This window comes from Synchiropus splendidus, chromosome 6 (assembly GCF_027744825.2).
Source record: "Synchiropus splendidus isolate RoL2022-P1 chromosome 6, RoL_Sspl_1.0, whole genome shotgun sequence".
In the NCBI taxonomy this organism is placed as follows: domain Eukaryota; kingdom Metazoa; phylum Chordata; class Actinopteri; order Syngnathiformes; family Callionymidae; genus Synchiropus; species Synchiropus splendidus.
This window is the reverse complement of record NC_071339.1, coordinates 3,112,845-3,136,060: the sequence shown is the minus strand read 5'-3', so window position 1 is coordinate 3,136,060 and position 23,216 is coordinate 3,112,845. Positions and strand designations below refer to the sequence as shown.

At 41.2% G+C, this 23,216-nt stretch overlaps 3 protein-coding genes across 8 annotated transcripts; 1 reads left to right on the top strand and 2 right to left on the bottom strand.

The window, feature by feature from the left end:
• Positions 1 to 1,355: 1,355 nt before the first annotated feature.
• On the bottom strand, positions 1,356 to 10,078 carry eno1b (enolase 1b, (alpha)). Of its 4 annotated transcripts, none has more exons than XM_053867026.1 (12): positions 9,980 to 10,078; positions 8,415 to 8,509; positions 8,140 to 8,235; positions 7,206 to 7,264; positions 7,056 to 7,125; positions 5,982 to 6,115; positions 4,700 to 4,922; positions 4,099 to 4,296; positions 3,327 to 3,528; positions 2,509 to 2,617; positions 2,278 to 2,336; positions 1,356 to 1,591 (listed from the first exon to the last, which is right to left on the bottom strand). In XM_053867026.1, the coding sequence occupies exons 2-12, from the start codon at positions 8,497 to 8,499 to the stop codon at positions 1,522 to 1,524; spliced, it is 1,305 nt and encodes a 434-aa protein (XP_053723001.1). In that variant the 5' UTR covers positions 8,500 to 8,509; positions 9,980 to 10,078; the 3' UTR covers positions 1,356 to 1,521. The 4 variants fall into 4 exon arrangements, with proteins under 4 accessions (XP_053723001.1, XP_053723000.1, XP_053723003.1 ...); XM_053867025.1 differs by lacking the exon at positions 9,980 to 10,078 and adding an exon at positions 9,813 to 9,973; XM_053867028.1 differs by lacking the exon at positions 9,980 to 10,078 and adding an exon at positions 9,817 to 9,973.
• Positions 10,079 to 10,099: 21 nt separating this feature from the next.
• ppil1 (peptidylprolyl isomerase (cyclophilin)-like 1) lies at positions 10,100 to 12,336 on the top strand. The gene is made up of 4 exons (XM_053867029.1): positions 10,100 to 10,272; positions 10,508 to 10,662; positions 10,771 to 10,839; positions 12,073 to 12,336. The coding sequence occupies exons 1-4, from the start codon at positions 10,217 to 10,219 to the stop codon at positions 12,291 to 12,293; spliced, it is 501 nt and encodes a 166-aa protein (XP_053723004.1). The 5' UTR covers positions 10,100 to 10,216; the 3' UTR covers positions 12,294 to 12,336.
• A 774-nt stretch (positions 12,337 to 13,110) lies between these two features.
• On the bottom strand, positions 13,111 to 22,150 carry LOC128760062 (sodium- and chloride-dependent GABA transporter 2-like). 3 transcript variants are annotated; one of them, XM_053867021.1, is made up of 14 exons: positions 21,844 to 22,150; positions 19,769 to 19,903; positions 19,559 to 19,699; positions 18,941 to 19,028; positions 18,433 to 18,565; positions 18,148 to 18,282; positions 17,958 to 18,061; positions 17,218 to 17,342; positions 15,104 to 15,216; positions 14,884 to 15,021; positions 14,716 to 14,818; positions 14,472 to 14,572; positions 14,238 to 14,408; positions 13,111 to 13,996 (listed from the first exon to the last, which is right to left on the bottom strand). In XM_053867021.1, exons 1-14 carry the CDS (start codon positions 22,016 to 22,018, stop codon positions 13,937 to 13,939), a joined length of 1,722 nt encoding a protein of 573 aa, XP_053722996.1. In that variant the 5' UTR covers positions 22,019 to 22,150; the 3' UTR covers positions 13,111 to 13,936. The 3 variants fall into 3 exon arrangements, with proteins under 3 accessions (XP_053722996.1, XP_053722997.1, XP_053722998.1); XM_053867022.1 differs by lacking the exon at positions 19,559 to 19,699; XM_053867023.1 differs by lacking the exons at positions 19,559 to 19,699; positions 19,769 to 19,903; positions 21,844 to 22,150 and adding an exon at positions 19,271 to 19,550.
• Between the last annotated feature and the right edge of the window lie 1,066 nt (positions 22,151 to 23,216).

The window sequence follows — 23,216 nt, the reverse complement described above, 5'->3', positions numbered from 1 at the left end:
GCCGCTGGGCTCGGAACCATCTGCCACCATCACCACACTGGACACACACGCACACACACCGCCATCATCACACGGACATCGGTCATTTGGAGGCACATTAGATCCAGATACCGGGAAGATCGCGAACGTTTACATGAAGACGGCGATTACACATTTTTGTAGTTAACATTGGGATCGGATTTCATTTGCGAATGCTTTAATGAAATGACTCAAAACCAAAAAAAAAAAAGAGCATATATTTCCTGTATCGTTAACGCGCAGATCCCATTATCACAGATAGTGAATTTCGAAAAACAATTCTGACAAGATGATTTTCAAGGTCAAATAATAACTGAAAAAATGACTTACAGTAACACACAACATAAAGGACCTCACACATGCTGACATGCAACAATGCTTGGGATTTTCTTCACTCTGCTCCTTTTCAAGCTGTGAAATATAAGAAGAAATATTGACTCAATTGTATGCAACGTACAGTAGCAGTAATGTAATTATAAAATATATACAAATGACATCATTTGTCATGTATTTACAATATTTTACAGGAGACATTACATTCATTCATAACTAAACCTATGTGTTAAATGTGCACCATCTATATGATGTACTGCACTTGAATTTAAATTGATATTAATAAACATAAAATATTAGTTCTACATCTTGATGATTGCCTGAAGGTTAGCTACTATAACCTGAATAATTTTAATAATTAATTTTTTACTTTGTGTCCACGTTTAGTAGTCGCCAAGTATAGTTACAGTGTGTTACATGACAACAGTGACATCAGGGTCAGGGGGACTTGATCCTATGTAAGATCATACAGGAAAAGATGAAACAGAAAGCAGGATAATGTTTCAGGTTAAGACAGCTTTGAATTTACAACTTACAACTAAAATCGTACAGTATAGAGTACACTTAATCTGTTTTGTCAGCTTGGAAAGATTCTAGATCTAGAATCCACATTATCATTTGATATTAAGCTACAGGAGGTAGGATCATATCTACCATTTCACTCAAAACATCCAAACATTCGGCTGTGCAGACACTAAGGCAACTAATCAAATATACAATTATCAATGAGCAGTAAAAAAAAAGGTGAAAATAAACTCTAAAAATCACAATTATTACACCCTGCAGCTATATCAGATTAAATGTCATTATGTAACGGAGGTTTGCCAAAGTTGGTCACCACTTACCACAAGTGTCACTTATCATTTTACACGATAGTGGTTCAAATCTTAAAATTTCCCCCAAAATCCTGTCTAAAAGACGCACATTTATAAAAACGTACATTTAAAACATTATTTTTAGACACCAAAACAATGGCACACAAATAAGTAAATGAAGAGAATAAGTCAAGCACTGTATTTTTTTAATTTGTTATACAGAGTGCAAATATAACACAGTAACTGTGACATCAATGTTAATAAATACGGCAAGTCCCTATTCTTCAAATTCTAAGTCTGGTAACGTCGTAAGTGCTACAGTATGTTGAGTAGGACGGTGTAGGACCAGACGGAATCATGCCATCAATGGCTGCCGGAAGTTTCTCCCAGCGAAATAAGCGTCGTCTCCCAAATCTTCTTCAATTCTATAAGGACAAAAATGCAACTTAGTATAGCTTGGTTTCCAGGCGCTGTCACTATTTCTTCTTATAGCCACACTTTTGCAAGATACTTATCATGGTGCATTATGGTACAAAAGCAAAGGCTCCAGCAGCAGCACCTACCCAAGAAACAAATTCTTCTCTTTTTCAATCAATTACCTTTTCATTGCAAAATAAATCATCGTGACAGCATATCCCTTTGAACGTTGAACTGGCTAACAGAAGAACATGAGTTGCTCCAGATCAGATTCTGGGACTGTTTATCTTTAATCATGCACAAATCTGTCTACTCTAATTTCACAGCAAAGAAATTGCAACTGTGGCTTTCACACCTCTTGACTTACTGTTTCCAATGCACATGCAAACAGCGTGCGTGCGTGGCTGTACACTCATAGGTGTCTCGAGTATGGAAGAAGGACGCTATAAGCACATTGTACTTCCTCTTTCTGAAACTAAGAGTCTTTGCCATGTCACCAGGTAATATTATATACAGCGGAGTATCCACCATGATCTGTTGATGATGATCTAATGTAGTTTAGATTTTTAACACTACTGTAACAGTGGGCCTCTAAGATTAAAAACAGGTGAAGATCATTTTCAGAAGCATTTAACAAAATTGCATCCAGGAAAAATAGCTCCAGTGACAGAGAGATGATGGAGTCCATTTGTACCTGAGAATCTGATTGTATTTGGCCAAACGCTCGGAGCGACACGGAGCTCCAGTCTTGATCTGGAAAGAAAAGATTTCAAATATCAACAATATTATTATTTATTTAGCAACAGTGGACTGGCTGCAGGTGATGAAAACGAGTTTTGCCAAAAGGTCATTTGTGTGGTACTTGTCCAACTATGTATTCAAATATGTACAAAAGCCATTTATATTTTCAAGTGTACTACATCACCTGTCCAGTACAAAGGCCAACCACCAAATCTGCAATGAAGGTATCTTCAGTTTCTCCAGAACGGTGACTGACCATCACGCCCCAGCCATTCTCCTGTGCCATCTTACAGCTGCCAAATGACAAAGTAAGATGTAAAGACACATATCGAATCAACGAATTCACAATATATATTTTGAAGAGATCCATGAAGTGTTGCGCTGGAGACCAGTGTCGGACTCAAGACCATGTTTTAAGGTCTTCGTCTTGACTTAGATTCGAGTGCATTTAAGACTCCGTCTCTGCATGACACAAGCTGGGCTTGAGGTTTTTTCTTAAATAGCTAATGTCTTCAACTCCAGAGGACTGAAGTCTTTTAAAACCCCACCTGATTGATACATTTGTGCATTACTGAACCTCAATTACATCACAGATGAGGGCAAAAACAGTGTCAAGCTAACTGTTAAAGCAACGGTTTTGTATTCAATAATTACCTCCACCAGTCATGGGGCCGTGTATTAAGCTCCATGTTTGTCCATTTTTCATCAGTACAACTCTAACCGCGTGTCGTGTCACATAACATTTTTATAAGCAATTGAATTCTATTGGTGTTCGGTAGGTTCGTTTGGATTTACGCTGGAAAACAATATCCAGCGTGGACATGGTGGTGTCGACTATAACACTAGTGGCACACATGTTAATGACACTGAATACAATCCTGACAACAAAAGCTCTATATTAAAAGCTAAAGCAAAGATTGGCCTCTGTGACTACAGAAGACAGAGGCACACAGAATGTTTTCAGTAAATTAGATTGCGGCACAGTTGGAGGTCTGAACTTACGCTCGCATAGACTCAGTGACGGAGCCAATCTGATTGACCTTCAGCAATAGACAGTTGCAGGCCTTTTCCTCCACGGCCTTGCTAATGCGACTTGGGTTGGTGACAGTGAGATCATCGCCAACGACCTGGATGTCAGTGCTGCCAGTGAAGTTGGTCCAGGCTGCCCAGTCGTCTTGGTCAAAAGGATCCTCGATGGAAACAACTGTGGATGTTGAAATACATCTTGAGTGCGCAGTCTCTCGACATCATGGGTTAAAGGAAGTTTTCTGACTCTGTCCAACCTATTTCTCAGCTTTCTGTCTCACTGTTTTAATATGGTCCGAATGATGCCAACACTTAAACCGGAACACTAAATTATGCTGAGCTGTGAAAGGCAGCTTTGTGCTTCTGTGTAATTTGCAGATGCAGGACAAGCAGCAAACTCTAATCAAGTGTTAACAGCAAACAGTGAGCTTACACAAGTGTAGCATTCCAATATGGCCACACCCTGCAGCTTACCTCCAAAAGAAACAGACGTAGCTGTGGTAGGTAATGACAAAACAGACCTGCACAATATGAAGAGCGAAGGCAGAGAATACGTATGTTTTACAAAGCTTAGAAGAGGAATGGTATGAACCAGCCATGTTGCAAAGAATGTTATTTGACATTGACACTAAAGGTTTAGGGTGATTTCGACCCTTGTATTGTCTTACACATCAAAACATGTTTCCGTGAGTTCACTGTGTAGCGCGATGAGTGTGCCGACTTGTTTGTAAAACAGTGCAGAGGTTACCTGGGTAATCCTTGATGAAGCTCTTGTAAAGGTCAGCCAACTCATCGGGAGTGATGTAACGGGACGGGTCGTCGGGAGACTTAAAATCAAGGTCGTACTTTCCCTTCTTGAAGAACTCAGACGCTGCCACATCCATGCCGATCACTACTTTGTCTGTGTAGCCAGCTTTGGCAATGGCCTCCTTGATCAGCTCCAGGGCTGCGACAGGCAGGGAATCATTTACAGAGAAACTGTCAGTTTGAATGTCAGTACTGAGCTTTTAGGCATTTAAGTATACTAGTTTTATATTAAACAACTGAGGCGTCGAGAGTCGAACATATAATGGCCAAGAATAATTCTGTCACCAATAATAGACATCAGCAACTGGACTACATTTTGGTTACTGGCTTTGCATGGGCAGTGGCCACGAAGATCAGCTGTCCTTTGTTTGCAGCACTTTCCTATTGCAATAGAAGGATTCAATACAATGCTTTTTGGATTCCGATGACGACTCTGTGTCATTAAGTTATATAATGGTGTAAGATTTGAAAGTACAAAACCAAAAACAAGAAACACATGATCTCAGGCATTTAAAAAAAGGTGTGACAGCAGCAGCATTTACCTTCCTTGTTCTCCAGGATGTTTGGAGCGAATCCTCCTTCGTCTCCCACATTGGTGGCGTCTTGGCCGTATTTCTTCTTGATGACATTTTTAAGATTGTGGTAGACCTCAGCTCCGATGCGCATGGCTTCTTTGAAGGTGCTGGCTCCGACAGGCAGAATCATGAACTCCTGCATGGCAAGCTTGTTGCCAGCATGAGAGCCACCGTTGATCACATTGAATGCCTGATAAACAGAGGGAGAGTTGAGATGTCATTACGAGGAAAACAAAACAGTAAATGATTACAGGGGTCTGTTTCAGAACGTTTCAGTGAAAAGCCTGAGTTGGTTTCTACCGTAGTGAGCAGACCTGGTTTTTAGTTTCATGAAGCAGGATCAGTAAACCTCTGTGTCAGTTACCGGTGAAACATACGCCGTGATACAAAGGTTTGCAGCAGCAAAGCTCAGAGTCACCAGGGTTGAAGCGCAGATACGACAGAAATCCCAGTCTACAGCCAGACTGGATGTTATATCGCTCCCTGATGAGAACCTGGATGTGAAGCATAACCACCACTTCTATTGTTCTAAGTACTCTCATATGCTGTATCACGTGCAGAATGCTGAGGGGGCAGAACGAAGAACAATCAACCAATAGGGGAAAAAAAACAAACAAGTCGAGCTGTCATTGCACGATTGTCTTTGCCCCTTTGATTCTTGAATGCTTATTAAGTCGAAGTTAAACATCGCATTATAGTGGAAACCGGCTCTGGTCAGCTGGGCTAACCACTATGCACACACGTTTATAGTGCTCAAATCGCATCCGTCACAGCTGCTTTAGCGAGAACAATATTTGTGTTCTCGTCTATATACACTGTTTGATGAGGACCGGCTGAACAACACTACACTTGCTTGTAATTCAATAATGCCTAATTTCATTTTCTCTCCAGTTAACAATAGCATTGACATCATTTCTTGGGTTCACTTTCCACATAAACATTCACAAACCATTCCATTCTCTGCTGAGGAGAAGTGGGGTGAGTGACGCAGCCTATGTTTCATGTGCGACCACGGTGAATCATGTAATGTGCGTTCCATTGACGTCATCAAACACGGCTGTTCATGGATCAACTTTGACTCTACTGTAGGTTGATTAAACTAAGTGTTGACCCCGTTCAGAAACCGAAAACACAGATTTGTGCAGTTCAGAGATGGATAACCCGTGCGTCCATTTACTTCCCCCAATGGTTCTGGTGAACCGGCTTCTTCAAACAGACCTCAGGGAACTGCATTGGTACACATACTCACTGGCACAGGCAGGATGACTTTCTCATGTCCAGCAAGGTCAGCGATGTGACGATACAGTGGGACACCTTTTTCTGCGGCACCAGCCTTACAAACAGCCAGTGACACGCCAAGGATGGCGTTAGCTCCCAATTTAGCTGAAGGAGACAGAAAAAAAGCATGAACAACCTGACAAGTTGATTCTTTGTTTTTGTGAAGAGCATGGCATTCCAACTGTGGACTGGCATCTGTAACGTCCTGGCGATAGCTAGTCCTTGCACTGTGTCATGTGACACAACAATAGAAACAGTGCCTGACAAAGAAAATGATGAATGCTGACTTGATGTGAAAAAGCTTGTTCAATATAACCAGCTTAAATTAGAATAACTATGTTTAAAATAAACATAAACATTTATATGAAAGGACTAAAGCTATTTATTTATTTATTTTGTTTCCCATATTGACTGTTCCATAGTTAATTCATCTTTCATACAAAAAACATTCATTTAAATAATAAAAAATATCGCTCTTAGATTTTAAATGAATCAGATTATATTTAAATGACGGATCAGGATTCATGCTGACAAGACTGTAAATGCACTGCGGTGATAAACGGTCATCTGTAGCCATCATCTCTGTTGATTTTGTTCAAATATTCATTCATTAAATCAGGACATGCAGGATTGGAACACAGCCATGATACGAAGGCGGGGTAATGTTGTGTAGGGGGACGAATGAATGTTTTCTGGGTCAATTCAGTGCAACATGTTAATCAAAAGATGACGTCACTTTCAACAGCCAATCGCAGCATCTCAACCTCTTTCAGATAATAAAAAAAAACTACTAATGATTAGTGATGGAAAAAGCCATTAACTTGGTTGAGTGGTTCAGGTGAAGTAATGACCCAAATGAAAGTCAAATATCTGCCATCTAATATTCATCTCAGCAGACAGGCAACAATAGTTATTTAATTCTACAGAGCACTATTGCAAACTGCTGACGCACAGATCTTGCCAACATTGCATTCATTCAGTTCCATTCATCAACGAAAGCCGTTCTTAAAACATACCATCCATAATATTAAAAAGACAAACTTACATTTATTCTCAGTGCCGTCCAGATCGATCATTATCTGGTCAATTTGCTCTTGCTCAACCACACTCACACCCTGCGAGGAAGAAATGCAGGAAAGGAGCATTTACTTGATACAGCTTCTCTTGATTCAGAGATTAAGAATCAGCATCTCACTTGGTCAACCAGAGCGTCAGCGATAGTAGAGTTGATGTGTTCGACAGCTTGAGAAACTCCTGCGGCAGAGAGGCGACACATTATTGTTTCTAGAATATTGGATAGAATATTCATCAGAACACTGTGGCGAACAGATCCATGCCATGTGTTGACATAAAAATGTAAATTGTGGGAATGATTAATGTTAAAAATGTTGCAATGCTGTTGGTAAAGCATTCCTCACACAGTTTACACACATACATAAGTGGGATGCAAAGAACATGCACCATCACGAGAACTGATGTTGACAAAACAAAGTCCATTCTCTTGTTTTAGAGGCAAAAAACAGAACTTACTAAAGGTATCACATCTGGCAGAGAGGATGGAAATACAGGAGTCCATAGGAAAAAAATGCTTTTAGACCACACTAGATATAGATATCAATATAGCAGTTTGAAACGACACAGTTATATCCAGCGGGGGGAGACAATATGCAATTCCTCAATTTCCGCCTTTTCTATTTAAAAGATTAAAAAAGTTAAAAAATAGTCAACATCATTTGAAAGTGTAAAAGGCTCATATTCAACATTCAGCAACCCTGGGTTTCCTCCAGATACTCGTGTTTCCTCCCACTGTCCATGTACAGAGTTTAATAGAGGGCACGCTGTGCCAATGTGTGAGTGTTTGTGCTTCCAGAGAACCAGGAGACCAATGGATTAACATTCATAGGATACTACAGCTTTCCACCGGCAGGTCCTGATGAAAGCAATTAATGAGCATAGCACCAAACCCTTGCTTCACAGGTATTCAAACTGCCAACCATCTGTACTTGTGTCAAGCCCACAAGCAAGACAGCTAACACGGATTGAGAACACAGAGACTGAGATGTCCTTGAACATCATCTGAAATACAAGATATGAGCTCTAACACCTCTTTAAAAAGAAAGTCATCTGACCTTTGCCAAGGAAGCGAGACTTGTCATTGTCTCTGAGCTCCAGAGCTTCATAGATTCCAGTCGATGCACCACTTGGAACCGCTGCCCTGAACAAGCCTGGAGAAATCAAAGGTTCTGCTCAGTCAAACGTGATATGGAATATCAGAGTTGTCTGTTTAGTAGTTTTCCTCTTCAAACAAACAAGTGACCTCAGATAAAGAGTTTGTTTATAATTTTCTCTTCAGTAAGTTGATTCAGAACACCTGAACAGCGAACTGAAAAAAAGCAAGGCTTACCCTTGTCAGTCCAGAGGTCAACCTCGACAGTCGGGTTTCCACGAGAGTCAAAGATTTCCCGAGCATGAATCTTGATAATGGACATGATGTCGGATCTTTGAAGGGAGACAGAGCAATCTAATTATGTCCACAGAGCAAACAAAGACACACCAAAACTTGCTCAAAATATCAAACTGTTGGTCAACAGTTTTGCTTTGCTAGGTTGTATATTGCACACGTTCCTGCTGAGGGCTTACTCCCAAAAATATCCTGACCTAGCCATGAGCTTAGATGTGGTCACAGGCCTGCAACTGTCTTTATTGGATTAGACTTCAAACCTCATTAGGCACATGACAAGGAGGATGCGGAATCTTCCAAATCAAGGTGAAACACAAATGTTAAAATTCACGTTTCAAAGTAGAAATCAGTAATAAGCATAAAGACTAACTATGTACGTGGTTTTTTTTTGCAACAAAAGACCATAACACCAATATTAATAACTAAACAATTAATTTGATTGAGTTAGGACAACCACTTCCGATAAATATCATGTTGATATTTAACTTTGTTTATTCTTATTCTGTGTTACACACCGGAAATTACATACACTCTTGTCATTGAAAAGAATATTATTTCTTTGTTATATCACAGGAAGTTCCTTTGGCTGCACAACTAAAACAGCACATTAAAATATTCAATATTTACTCAGGTGTTTAAGAGTGAGGCGTCAACCATGGAGAAGTATTTGAGCTAATTGGTTGAACAGCACCACGATGGAACAAAATAACGTTTCTAAATCACCTACCTGGGGAGTTGAAAACCGAAACACTTGAATATCTTATAGCTGGCCTCAGTGACACTTTTTTTCTGTAATATACGTCATTAAAGTTCATCACTGTGTGTCTGCCATTTTGAACACAAAGTATTTCAATATACCTGAATCTCAATTGACGCAAAAACATATAGAGAGCATCAAGTTATCATCGTCGAAAGAGTCAGTCCGTCTTACTTTATGAGATTTTAGTCGCAGTACACTTTAATTTCACACTGAGTTTTCAGTATTACGCCGCTTATTAGATGTTAAATAACCTGACTCTAAATATAAAGCAACAGCAAAATACAAGGCAATGCATAAAGTAAGAGCAAGATCATAGTGCAGCTGATCGCCGGAGTAGAAACCTATACGGAAATAAAGTTAGTAAATACCCACGTCTGCATTGACTATACACACAATACAACAAGTGTTTCACGAGTTATTTCAACATTATGTCGCACACGATGACGTGATAAGCACACAGCTATCGTTGGCTAAAGCTAACAGCAAACACGTAGTTACAAAAAACAGCAACGATTCGACACTTAGCTCAAAGAGAAGACGACAGTTTGGAAAAAGCTTTAAAATGACTGTTTATACATCACCTACGAGCGCGGATAAGCGAGCGATGAAGCGGCAAGAGAAGTGACTACTGTCACGCAAGTTTTGACGGCGGCTTTTGCTGCCCACTGCTGCTTGAAGGTTAAATTGCAAACTAAGTATTATGAGTTAAAACATAGTCTACAATGAATCTGTGTATGAATAAACAAACCAGGGCAAATAATACGTCCAGGTTCCACTGTGCTGCACATAACAACACCGGCGGGAACGTTGATCCGCGTACGGACACATACGGTTTTAGTTACAACCGTCCAGCAGGGGGCAGTCATCGCCCGGCGTTGTCGGTGACAATCACAGAAGAAGATTCCACCGGAATCGTTTGAATGGAAGCTTGTGTTTCGTGTTTTGTTCGCAAAAGGGTTACGTTTTAAGTTTGATTCTGTGAAACATGTCAGGAATACCTCCAGATACATGGCAGCCACCCACTGTTGCTCTAGAAACAACGTAAGCCATTCGGAATTGAAGTTTTAGATCTACATGCTAAGTAATGTAGCATTTCACAGCGTGTTGTCTTTTATACCGTTAGTCTTTATATACCGCGTGCTTACCCGAGTTTACCATCTGCTCTTGTTCAAATGCTAAGGCCTTGATTCGTATATGTTATTCATCAAGTCAGGATAAAACTACAGCAGTTGGCTTGTTTAGTTTGAACGTGACTTACATGCGACGTGTCCTGCAGAATGGGGACCGTGGTGTTGGAGTTGTACTGGAATCATGCCCCGAGAACCTGCAAAAACTTCGCCGAATTGTCCAGACGGGGCTACTATAACGACACCAAATTCCACAGAATAATCAAGGACTTCATGGTACAGGGCGGAGATCCCACGGGAACCGGTAGGTTTAACGCAAAATCCACGTCTGACTAGAAGTGGACGCTGTATATCACCAGGAAATGGCAGCAAAGTGCCAAACTGAGGTTAAACGAGCCATACTTTCTTTCAGGACGTGGTGGGGCATCCATATATGGTAAACAGTTTGAAGACGAGATCCACCCAGAACTCAAATTCACAGGTATTTACCAATCAAGTGCAATTATGGCAATGTGTATTTTTGCCTCTTTAGTTGTTATTTTAGGCATTTGAATTGGTGACAATTTAGTGTTGTTGCATATTATATTTAAAGGGAACCTATGCTGTCTATTTAAGGCATTTTCACACGATGTATTTTGTCCTGGGTGGCCTGAGTCAATGCACCCCCTATCAGAATGAGAATCAGCTTTATTGCCATGGTCAGTGCGGATCCCACCAACTTGCAAAGTGCTTTGGAATCAATAAAATTTAATTAAAAAAACAATGAATACAAGTAAATAGTAATAATAAAGGTAACTAATAAATAAATAACCCACCAACAAAGGGCTGATCACAAATTAATCATTCTGACGGCTGAGGGGAAGAAGCTGTTCCTGTGACGGGAGGTTCTGGTGTGGATGGACTGTAGCCTCCTGCCAGAGGGAAGAGGAACAAACCAGTCCATGACCAGGGTGAGAAGGGTTGGCTCTGATGCGACCTGCACATCTCTGAGGTGGCAGTCTGCAACGATCACCTTCTCAGCAGAGCGCACTCAATGCGCTGCAGTCTGCTCTTGTCCCTAGCGGTGGCGCTGCTGTACCAGACGATGATAAAGGAGGTGAGGATGGACTCCACGATGGCTATTTAGAACTCCACCAACTTCGTCGGCAGATGTAGTTTCCTATGGGAATGGGCGAACCAGCCAACATGAGAGGGGACGGAGGAGCTGTGATTTTCCTGAAGTCTATGATCAACTCGACTGTCTTCTGGGCGTTGAGCTCCAGGTTGTTGTGGCTGCACCAGGACACCAGCCGCTCCACCTCCCTCCTGTAAGCCGACTCATCTCCATCTGAGATGATGGTGGCGTCCGATGATGGTGAAACTTGATCAGCTTCATGGACTCATGGCTGGAGGTGCAGCAGTTAGTGTACAGAGAGAAGAGCCATGGAGAGAGAGAACACAGCCCTGAGGAGACCCGATGTTGAGGGTCCGAGTGTCGGAGACAGTCGTCCCCAGCCGCACACACTGACTCTGGCTGGTCAGGAAGTCTGTAATCCACCTGCAGAGGGAGTCAGGCACGTTGAGCTGGCGAAGCTTGTCTTCTGGCAGATAATATAATATATGATAATGGAGGGACATGTGAATGGAAATGAAGCATGATGTAATGATTATGAATCATTAGATTTTATGTCATATTTGTGCCAAAGCCTTCATTGAAATGTTCCCTGTTTTTAAGGTGCTGGTATTTTGGCAATGGCAAATGCGGGGCCCGACACAAATGGCAGCCAGTTCTTCCTCAGTCTCAAACCCACTCAGTGGCTGGATGGAAAACATACTATTTTTGGGAGGGTGTGCCAGGGGATTGGTGTTCTGAACCGGATTGGGCTGGTGGAGACCAATAATCAAGATCGGCCGGTGGATGACATCAGGATCCTGAGAGCGACTGTTGCGAATTGAACACTGATGTCTACGTTTTTTTACTGAGATTTCTTTTTAAATAAATATTTGTAAAACACTTATAAAATGTTTGTTTTTGTTTGGTAATTGTGCTTTTATCCGTGAGATCTTTATACTTGAGCTCAAGGGAAATTTTACTTCGAAGGAGTCGGCGTTCGCAAAAGCAACACTGGTTTACAACAGCGTAGGCCGACTGCACACTGATGCATAAGAGGTGTCCTTTCTATATTGAATCTGCCTTTCGAGTGTGCCGAGGAGCCTTCCTTTAAAGGAACGATATAATGCACATATAAGGAGCAGGGTTTTTTTTTTTTGTGAAAATGCACTTCTACACATAGAGACAGTGTTCCCAGGAAAAGTACCAGCTCCAACATAGAAACTAAGGGGCCTGCTTTTGGAATGCAGTGAGGACGCCAGCATGTTAGTACAGAATTGCATAGGAGCAGTAAATCTCTTCAGGAGAGGGGGTAAATCAGGGGTCAACCGTAAACATGATCACTCAAACACATTTTTCTTTATCAGCTGTATTAGAGTAAAGGGTTGGCACAAAGTCAAAGCACTCCTCGTGCTCTATATTGAGAAACTGCCACAAAAGTAAACCCTCAGGGATTGTCGTTTTGCAAGATTGAAAAAGAGATTTAGCCTGTGAATAACATTTTTTTTTGTTTTCTACAGGACAGGGAGAATTTCCTGTCAGGCAGGAAGATGTTCCTGTCACCAGAAGACTTGTGATTTTAAGTCCAAAATAATCCCCCCTGCTAGCTAGAGGATTTGAAATAGCCTTTTGAAGAAAACAAAGAGAACGTTTTTGAATGAATTTTATTTAAAAGCTGTAAACAGTTATCATTTCTGAATCAATAATAAAGACAAAGAAAAGGCTGTCAATGCAGTGAAAAGAGACAAAGATGATGAAAAACAGGCAAATACATCCAGTTACACATTTCTACAAAAACAAATTACACATGGTACACCTTTAGAGTAAAAAAAAAAACACGAGGACGCTTAGTCTCCATCTCCGTGGTCGGAGCTTTATCATAGAGAAACAACTGCTTTATTGCTTGAGATAGTTCGTAGAACCTTCAGGTTGGTAAATGTGCGCTTGACACAATAAAACAGCTGTATGGAAATTTCAAGTGATGCAAAAATGCCTTTTAGAATTCCTTTGTCATCTCAATGGATCACTCATCAACGTGCCATAAAAAACAGTACAGTTGTTACATTAGTTGACATTATTCACTTGCTTGTCAAATGACAGACTGGTCCACTCTATCTTCCGTGAGCCCGTAGCCCTTGGCTGCAGGCCGACTACTCCTGTGCTATGTAACAGGATTAGAAGAGGCTTTCCTTGTGAGATGAAATAGAAAGATGAGAAACATGTTTGAAGAGAAACTGCTCATGGAATCTTTCAAGAGCAAATACAGTATTTTGTAATCCTGAAATAATAATGTGCCTCAGCGATACCAAAGTTTATAAAGATTTTCCTGAGAAGGAGCAACTAAAAGCTTAATAAATGACTGAGCGAGCAACAAAATCACAGGTGAATCAACCCTAGCCCCCACAAAACAGCACCCTGTCATCGAAACTGTTAATAAAACTGAGGATCATCAGGAGTTTTTGCAGTTATTTTGACGATATGTTTCACATCATCTGTCTGGCGTCTTCATCGGAAGGTCGTCTGCACATCGAGATGCCGCTCGGATCCTCTGCAGGAAAAGCAAGAAATGCCGTTTTCGTTGACCACTTACAACAACATTATGCCATCATACACTGCTCTTATTCACTAATAATGGATGTTACTTGCATGAGAATCACACCAAACATTCGCTCTTCAAACCCAATGCAGCGATTAACATTTTCAGAGTCACTTTTATCTGAGTTATTTTGTGGAAGGTAGCCTCTGCTCTACAAAAAAACAGAGTTAAAAAACAGAATTAAGCGACTGACCTGCCAGACAGTTCCCTTCCCTTTGGCTACTTTGTAGAACATTGTTATGGGAATCAGGATAAGAGAGGAGGAGGAGAAAAACCATCCGATGCAGTAGGCCCACAGAGGATACTCATAAGATTTGTTGAACCTCATTGGAGAGTATCTCACCAACAGGAACACCAGTGTCCCCTGGTGAAAGTACATAAAACAGTTATTTTGTTGTTTCAGTTAAGAAGGGTGTAGAGGACTTACACTGCAAATAACGGGGGTGATGTAGAGCCAGCAGTAATTGATCAGAGAGAGAGGTTTGTAACCAATCATGTCTTCTATGTTGTTGGAGAAGCGATTTGCCCCTGAAAGTGATAAATATGCCCATTAAAAAAAAACATATTCACTAAATGTTTTATAGTTTATCAGTCATAGAAGCAGAGACTCACCATAGCAAGCAAAACAATACATTTTAATATATATTTGCATGTTAAAGAACACTTCTTACCATAAATCCAGCCAATGACGATTGACTGGAACGTAGCCAGGAGGAGCAGCGTAGGACCACTACAAACATAGTGATCAAAAATCTGGAGAATGTACGCTCCTGCCTGTAGGGGGTACAGGTGTACTGTAGTGCTGCATGATAAACACTTGCTCATTCCTCATCACTCACCTGTGACACCAAAAAAATGCCTAGTAAAAAGGAGACAGAGCAGATGAGCAGCAGCAGGAGCTCTCGGCGGTACCCTTTCAAGATCTGGGTGGGGAAGAGGTCCACGATTGAGGTCATGATGCTTTCAAGACCAGCAAACTGTGGCGAAGTGACAAAAGAAAAGTCGGCGTTAAGCAATGAGCTCACAAAAACGGTTGTGGTTTGAAGAGCACGAGCTGACCTGGCCGTCTATTCCTAACAAGATGATCATGGTGAAGAAGCTGACTGACCAGACCTGAGGAAACGGCAGCAGGCTCACAGCTTGTGGGTAGACGATGAACACAAGACCTGGACCTGGAACACACACAGCGCAAAGCAGACATCAGGCGTAGAGGTGAGCAGATTATTATTTCTCCCCACTCATCGCCAAATGTTTAACATCTGGCACTTTTCCCAACGTTTGATTTATTCCACGTTGACGTCTCCTTCAGGCATCCACCCTCGACCTGCTCCTATTATTTCTCAGGTAAATTCAGATTCTATTCTTCATGGTTCTTACGTTGCTGTCACTGCTATGGTGCATAAACATCCAAAAGCCAGGTTCTGAACTCTGACACTTGTGGGGTGTTCCGGTGAGTATTCTATATAATATGGACTAACCACGACAAACGCCGAAGTCCAAAAACAGACAGTATTTTATTGATGGTCAGAGAGATTGTGAACCAAAAGTCTGTTTTGTGCCGTGTACCATAAGTCACATCTCCACAAACTGTTTTTTTTTCTTTAAATGCTTCGGTGATTGGCATTTGTTATCAGTAGTGGGATGACTTTGTAACCCAGATCAGTCATTCATGGTATGGTTTCGAGGGAGGCAGCCATTTTGAAACTTGTCACTTGTTATAACTTTGAAATTCTGAATGTTACGAATTTTATTTTTATGCAAAGCAATTTAACTGATTTCATGTGGCCCTTGGACTCTGACATCAAATGTTTTTGGTTTCTCAACAGAACTGCTGGCAACAAAATTCACATAATTCCTTTTCACATAGACAAGCTATTTCATCAAATATGGTGAAGATAGTGATGCTAAAGCTATCCAGCGTAGCTTTTCCCCCCCTACGTTCCTCCGCGGTCCTTGAGGGCAGCTGACCAGCTCCTCCTGGAGGTACCTAAAACCAAGCGGAAGATGAGAGGAGACCGGGCTTTCTCAGTCTGTGGCCCCCGGCTATGGCATGTTAGACAGGCACCATCACTGTCCACTTTTAAAACACTTCTTAAAACGCACTTTTACTCTTTGGCTTTTATACAACCACACAGCTGATCTTCTTTTTATTTTTTTTTTGTTTTAACTTTATGTATGTATTGTCTTTAATGTCTGTTTTATCCTGATTTTAGTGCTGTACAGCACTTAGTGACAATCTTGCATTGCTTTTGAAGTGCTTTATAAATAAACTTGGCATGGTATGGTATGGTATGTTGCAGCAAACACATCTTCCATGTAACATCTAACTGTTCTGGGATGAAGACCAAGAATGACTCGGTGGGCTTTTACACTTCAGGGTCCGTGCTAGGGACCCGGTAATATGTGATGCAACAGGTTGGCTGAGAGAGAAACTCTGAGTGAGAACAGAAGAAAACAACAGAGCATGCCGTTACAAAACAGATTATATCAGAGCCAATTAACCACTAACTAAGGTTGGTTAGGCAACATCTAAGAAGCTGAGACTTGTCATGCTGCTTGTTATTAAACCCTTTTGTTTACGCCAAATGTTACACCTGAGAAATATGCATGAGACTGAAGTCACAAAAAAAAAACAACTCCAACAAGTTTGAACAGCATCCTTGTGCCTATCAACAGGTAATAGAAAAATGTGGCAAATCTCTCACCCACTGCTGTGTACTGGCACGACAGCTGCTCTCCAGGAAGGCAGGCAGTGTTTTTCAGACTTTGCTCCAGACAGATTATTAAGGACAGAACCATTGTTCCAGATGAATGAACACTGAAACCAAAGCCATTCATGCTGCCTTCATAGTTGCTGCCCAGAGACCTTTCTGACTGCTTAGTAACCCCCACCAGCCACAGAGTGAGTGGCAATGTTCTCAGAGGTAAAACTGCTCACATGTAGCAGCAGATCAACTCAAACTGTCAGCTTCCATAAATCAGGCTGGAACAATCCTGTCATAAATGATAATGATTTAGTGCTCCGTATCGTTTCACTGCTTATAAATAAATATGGTTTTGGATTACTACAAATTGGATTGGCCAAACATTTGATTCAACTGAAAGGCCTAAAGTGTCAACATGCCATGCGGCTGTGTTTACCGTTTTTACAGTCTGAGAAGCGAATTTCCCACCTGATTCTGCGACTGAAGCAATGTCCAGCCCTTGTTTTTGTGACATGTAACCCAGAACAGAGAAAATGGCAAAGCCTGCGAGGAAGCTGGTCGCACTGTTCAGCAAACAAAGAAAGAAGGAGTCCCTGTGAAGAGAAAAACAAACAGGTGATAGACTTTTATTTAAGTCTTTACTCCTCATACTCAGTTTAGGAAATAGATATATATATTTTTTTAAACCGCGCTAACTGTGACGATGAACTCCAGGTGATAACTCAAACAACTCTGTTAAGACTCCACGCCATGTGTCTCTGTTTAGCCAGTAACTTAATGTGGGTGCTCATGTAGTACTGTGCCCAACAGCCCTCAGGATTCTCTGGGCTCTCACTCGTACCATGGCCACAAAATTCCACAGGGCCTTTTGCTTTAGATAGGATATTCTTGTTTTGGACTCTCCTGTGACCTTCAATGTTAGCTTTAACCAATATGGTTAGTTTCAGTGCATTTTTTCATGTGTCCGGACTCCTCAACGTTGAGCTTCTCTTACTTTGTCCTTCTCTCAAAATGTGTTGTCTGAAGTGTTTGAATCAAGTTTTCAGTACATCGGTCTATCTGTGGAGTTCATGCTCCGTTCGTTCTTCACTAGTCAACAATAGCTTGAGATCCTCCTCGTCTCGGATGGTCACTCACTTCCAAACTGCCGACACATGGATGACGCTGAACACTGAGTTCAAGCCATCTAAGTGAACACTGACTGTTACCTGTAACAGTTGTTGTTGTACTTGTTATAGCTCCCCAGTGTGGTCAAACAACCCAGACATATAGCGTAGGAGTAAAATATCTGAGTTCCTGCATCCATCCAAACCTGGAAAGGGTTGAGAAGTATTCGCTCACTTCACCGCATTCAAGAATGAAGCTTAATAATGGCAAAGAAACACAGCTGATTCATACCTGAGGATCAGAAAGCCGTTGTGGATCTGGATATAAGTAGTACTTGATTCCATGTATGGCTCCAGGAAGTGTCATTCCTCGGATCAGTAGGACCGTTAGCATGACAAACGGGAAAGTTGCTGTGACGTACGTCGCCTGACAGTCAGACAGTGATTCGCTTTAAAGAGTTTGGTTTTCTTAACGCACAGCAGAAAATGAATTGTTTTATTTATACAAATAAACTTTCCCCTCAGTCTCCTTCAGTGCGTCTGTGGCTTAACATGAATTTGAAAATGCTACACTCACCTTGCCTGTGGATCTCACTCCTTTCCAGACACAGAAGTAGCAGATGATCCAGGCCAGAAGAAGACACAGACACAGTTCCCACTGAATACTGCCCAGTTCTTCAATGCCAGATGAAATATTGAGGACCCGCCGCCTGAATGAACCGAGGTTAAGATTGTTTTATTGTTTACTCTTAATGTTCCCAACATGTCTCAACAGTATTTATGGCGTCCGAATAAATCAGATATGAGGGTGACCCTCATGTTTGACTGACGCCCTTCTCTCCAGCGCATAGCTCCATGACTACTGCATTTCATCCACCTCTTACTTTCTCGCACAACAAATCCCTACATCATTAGCAAACATCATGGTCCGCGGAGCTTGCTACCTCACCTTGTCTGTGTTAAAGAAGTAACCAGCATGTGTAAATGACTTTTCGCTTGGTTGGGTTTCTAAACTTGCATTCCACATCATGTACTGTAGCTTTCCAAGCCCTGTATCCGCTCTGGGGAATGACGATGAAACTCACCGCCAAAACTCTACAATAGATGACGATGAATTCAGAGCCGCCGTTCTGTTCCCAGTGCCGTTGATGGAATTGATTTCCACACATGCATCTGAAAAAAATACTCTTTTGTAAGTTTGAATCAGGTATTGGAATTTGCAATATAGTATTAATATTAAGCCTTGAGGCATATGACTTTTTTTATTTTATTTTTTATATTATATTTTGATGCCTTGACGATTTCAAAAGGTTGTAGCTTGAAAAATGGTTTAGCAATAAAGGCATACTGTAAATCTGATTTTTTTTTTTTTTTTTTTTTACATTCCCACTTCCTCCTTCACATGAAGCCATTACCTGATCGTCTCTTCGGACATGGTGAAGCAAAGCATAGTATCTGGTATGTGCTGCTTGAGGCGAAGAGAAGCGCCTCGTTTGACATCCAACGTTTGGCAGTACAACTAAACGTCGCCGTCTTTACTCCCGCCATTGTCTCATCGACAGGTGGGTGTTTTTCCAATTGGATTTACTTAGTATATTGATAGAAACACACACACAAATGTTCCTCAGAATAAAGTTAAAGGCGTCTGCATCTCCATATTTGCTGACTGTTTAAATGTTAAAAATGGCATGAACACTGTTTACCCGTGTTCCATTTGTTATTACAGGTGGTCCATGGAAGCTCTTTGGAGAAGGAGGAGAAGAGGTAGAGAAATGCCCATGACAATACCACCACATAGCTGATGCAGCCATAGAAACTGATCAGCTGTCCTGCATAGCCCATACCTGAAACCAACAAACAGAAAAGATGCCACACAATCTTTAAATGTGGGGATTACTACTGAGACTGCTCACCCTCAAACAATGGGCAGATCTTTCTCCAGCACATAATCCCACCCTGGCTGGTGTACTGGCCCAGTGCTGTCTCCAGTATGAATAGAGGTATGCCGCATGTGCAAAGGAACATGAGATACGGAATGAAAAACACACCTGCAAGAGAGGACAAAAGCGTCATAGAGGAGCGCGATGAACTTCATGCAGACCAGGACAGATACATATTGGAATATATTCACAAACGCCACCAGCTAAAGTCACTCATGAATGCCTGTAGTTTACCTGTGTGATGTCGACGTGAGGTGGGCAAGAGAGTGAGCTGACTCAGGGTTCATAAGTGCCTCCAGCCTGCTACTTTACATTTCCATCAGGTTCATTCTAGGTCTTTCTCAGGGAGTTTATTGTGTCTTTTGAAACTATGACAGGATGGATTGGGTGTGGCGAGATGAAGAAAGTCTATGGTGTGTTGGTGGCTTGTGGGAGCCAGCTGACAGGTACCGACAGGCCAGGTGCAAAGCTTTGGCTGTCGCCAAGGCACAGGCTGGGATTTGGGCTTGATGAGGCCATGAAAAAAGCTCATTCGGTCGACCTAAGAGATTGCAGAGCGAGTGACGCTGACTCTCCAACACGATTCAGAGTGGAAATGGGGCACTGTTGACCTCCAGCAGAGACAGGAAGCGTCTGAGTCAGATAGGCAGCTTGGGTAGGTCAATACCCTGTCGTGGCTGAGTTCCTGTTGTGGATCAGTATCTCATGGCTTGCGATGATGCAGGGCTGACACACGTATGCAACATGACATGGACATCGAGACGGGAGCCTCTGGACTGCCCAGTCACCGGTGGTGCGTTTCAGGGTTACTACGGAGGAGGAGCCGTGCCCTTGAATGTTGCACGCTTCAGTAAGTTATTTACTGGTATTGAATGTCGAATCCACATCAGAAGTGGTCTCAAAAGTGACTTTGATAGAAAATTATGAAATATATACACAGCATTTTGTGTCGCCCATAGTTTTGATAAATGCAAACAACATTCATGTAACCATTTCAAACATTTATTGCTTTAGTATGAGGGATTGAGATCATGCATTAGAGAATAAAGACAAACAGCAACATGCGAAACATCCATGTTTGGATACTGACTCAAAACTTGTATCATTCGTTTTTGCCCAAATGTGAACGTATGTACATTTTTACACCACATCAGACAAACCCCTTCAAACAACACTCTTTCACGGTTTTACTCTTTCAACCCACTTTGATCCGGCAGCCAGCCCCGAGGCAGTGGTAGGATGCTTCGGATTACGGTCTTGTGTAACATGACACGTTTGGTAATTGCAATTGAAGCGGGAAGAATGTCAGCACTTGAGATATGCAAATGCTTTGTCAAAAGTGGCAGTTATTTATAAAATACTTCTTAAAAGATTCCTTCCTCAGCGTCCCCACAGCAGTATATGAAGAATTTCATGTATGTGAAAAGAAATGCAACAAGTTTAATTTCAGATTATTATTAGTAGAAGTTATTGATTCAATAAAAATGTTTTAAAAAATCCAGCTGCCATATTCCAGACTGATGAAAGAATCACTCAGCCTGGTAACATTTGTGAACAAGAAAGAAATGGTTTGGCTTTGACTAAAATATCTTCAACCCGGGAGAAATGGTTATGAAAGTGATTATTTAACTGATTTCACAACCATTTAGTGATTCAGGAGGGGTTGAAGAGATTAAAAGGAATAATAATAAGCTGTTTATTGGCATTCTTGAGTCGACGTTTTTTGGAAAATGCATTTTAAATTAGATGCCACGCAAGGGTAATATTTTGCCCACTTTTTGCTGTACATGTAAAGCATGTTGTCAGTGTGCAGGGTCCAAATCCAAATCATTAGCTAACATTTGGGAATTTGAGTTAGGAGGAGATAAAAAGATGGATTGAAAACAGAATAACTATATTTTGGTGTTTTGCTGTGAGCTGGGGAGAATGAAGGACAGTTTAATCCTGCAACAGTTACAATACTTGCAAGCGTAGACACAGTCCTTGTATTGAAAAATAAATAAATAAAATCACCATTCATTTTTAAATACAAAAATAATGGCACTTACCACCTCCATTCTTGTAGCACAGGTAGGGAAATCTCCAGACATTCCCAAGTCCCACAATAGCTCCTGCTACTGTCAAAATAAACTCCCTCTTGTTGGCCCACTTTCCCCGATCTGGCACAGAGTGTGAACCAGTCTTTGTCTGTGGGTTACACAGGGGGTTCAGAGACTCTGCCATGTTGCTGAAAGAGAGAGGATTGAAAGAGAGAGTTGAAGAGTTTCTTTCAGTGTCTCAATTTTCTGCCCAGAGTTCTCACTGATTTATATGTATATGAGTACATGGGTTTGCCTAATAGACCGAGTGGGAGTTATTCAACCACACAGGAGAGTTCTGGCTGGACCAGAAAGGAAACGATGACTGATTACGAGACAGGTACAAGTCACGTGTAAGTAAGACCATCCCTTTTTGGGCTGACATGTAATGGGTTGTGTCACAGTGGAATCAGATTGTGAACATAAAACTTGGTTTTGCTCCAGAGACATACAACATGACTGAACAAACTGATTCAAGACAGCACAAGAACAAACAAAGAAAAATCCAGGTGTAAATAAAGCTAAAAAAAGTAGAGAGATATTTATTTTTGTTGTAAAGCAGAATGTTACTCTACCGTAATATTATCTCTAATATCTCTAATCTATTCAAACATACTCTATCTGCGATGTCTGATCACACATCTTTTGATTGTCAACCCTGTGCTTCATTTTAAGTAAGTTATCTTGCATACCTTACTTGACCCCTTTTTTTTCCTCCATAAATTCCAAAACATAATTACAGTGATGTAGTGCGTCACCAAGCAAAGTGTGAAGTTACATACTTCACTCCTCAAACATTTGACCTCCCGAAATCGCAATGAATCATTGCCAACAAGGCAGTGTCTCTGACAAATCTGACAGGACCGTTTTCATGAAAAATTTGTTTTAGATAACACTTTGTTTTAACACGTTTAGAACCTTGGGGGGAAATGTAAAATGTTTTTTTCTTTCATTTCTCTGAATTTGGCTTGGTTGGAGCTCCTTCTGCATGAATTACATATGAATTACTTGGACTTACTTCACATGCAGTGTTTTATTTGTAACCTTGATCTTGTGCACCAGTTAATTCCCTCATGTTCAGCCCAGTCGTACTACGTTATACTATCACTATAAAATGGAATTTTGCAAGCAAACAAGCTTCATGCTTCTAAGATTGAGCCATGTCACATCTGACTGAAATTACAGGCGTTTTATTGACATTAAAGTGCTATAGTGTATTCAGACTTCTTATTCTTCCCACTTCTTTAATCTGACTGTCTGTGGAGGCGGAGCCATGTAGTAGTGGTTGGTTGTCTACAGAGCATCGTGGGAACTGTTTAGGTCACCGTGACTGAGTTTGTTGT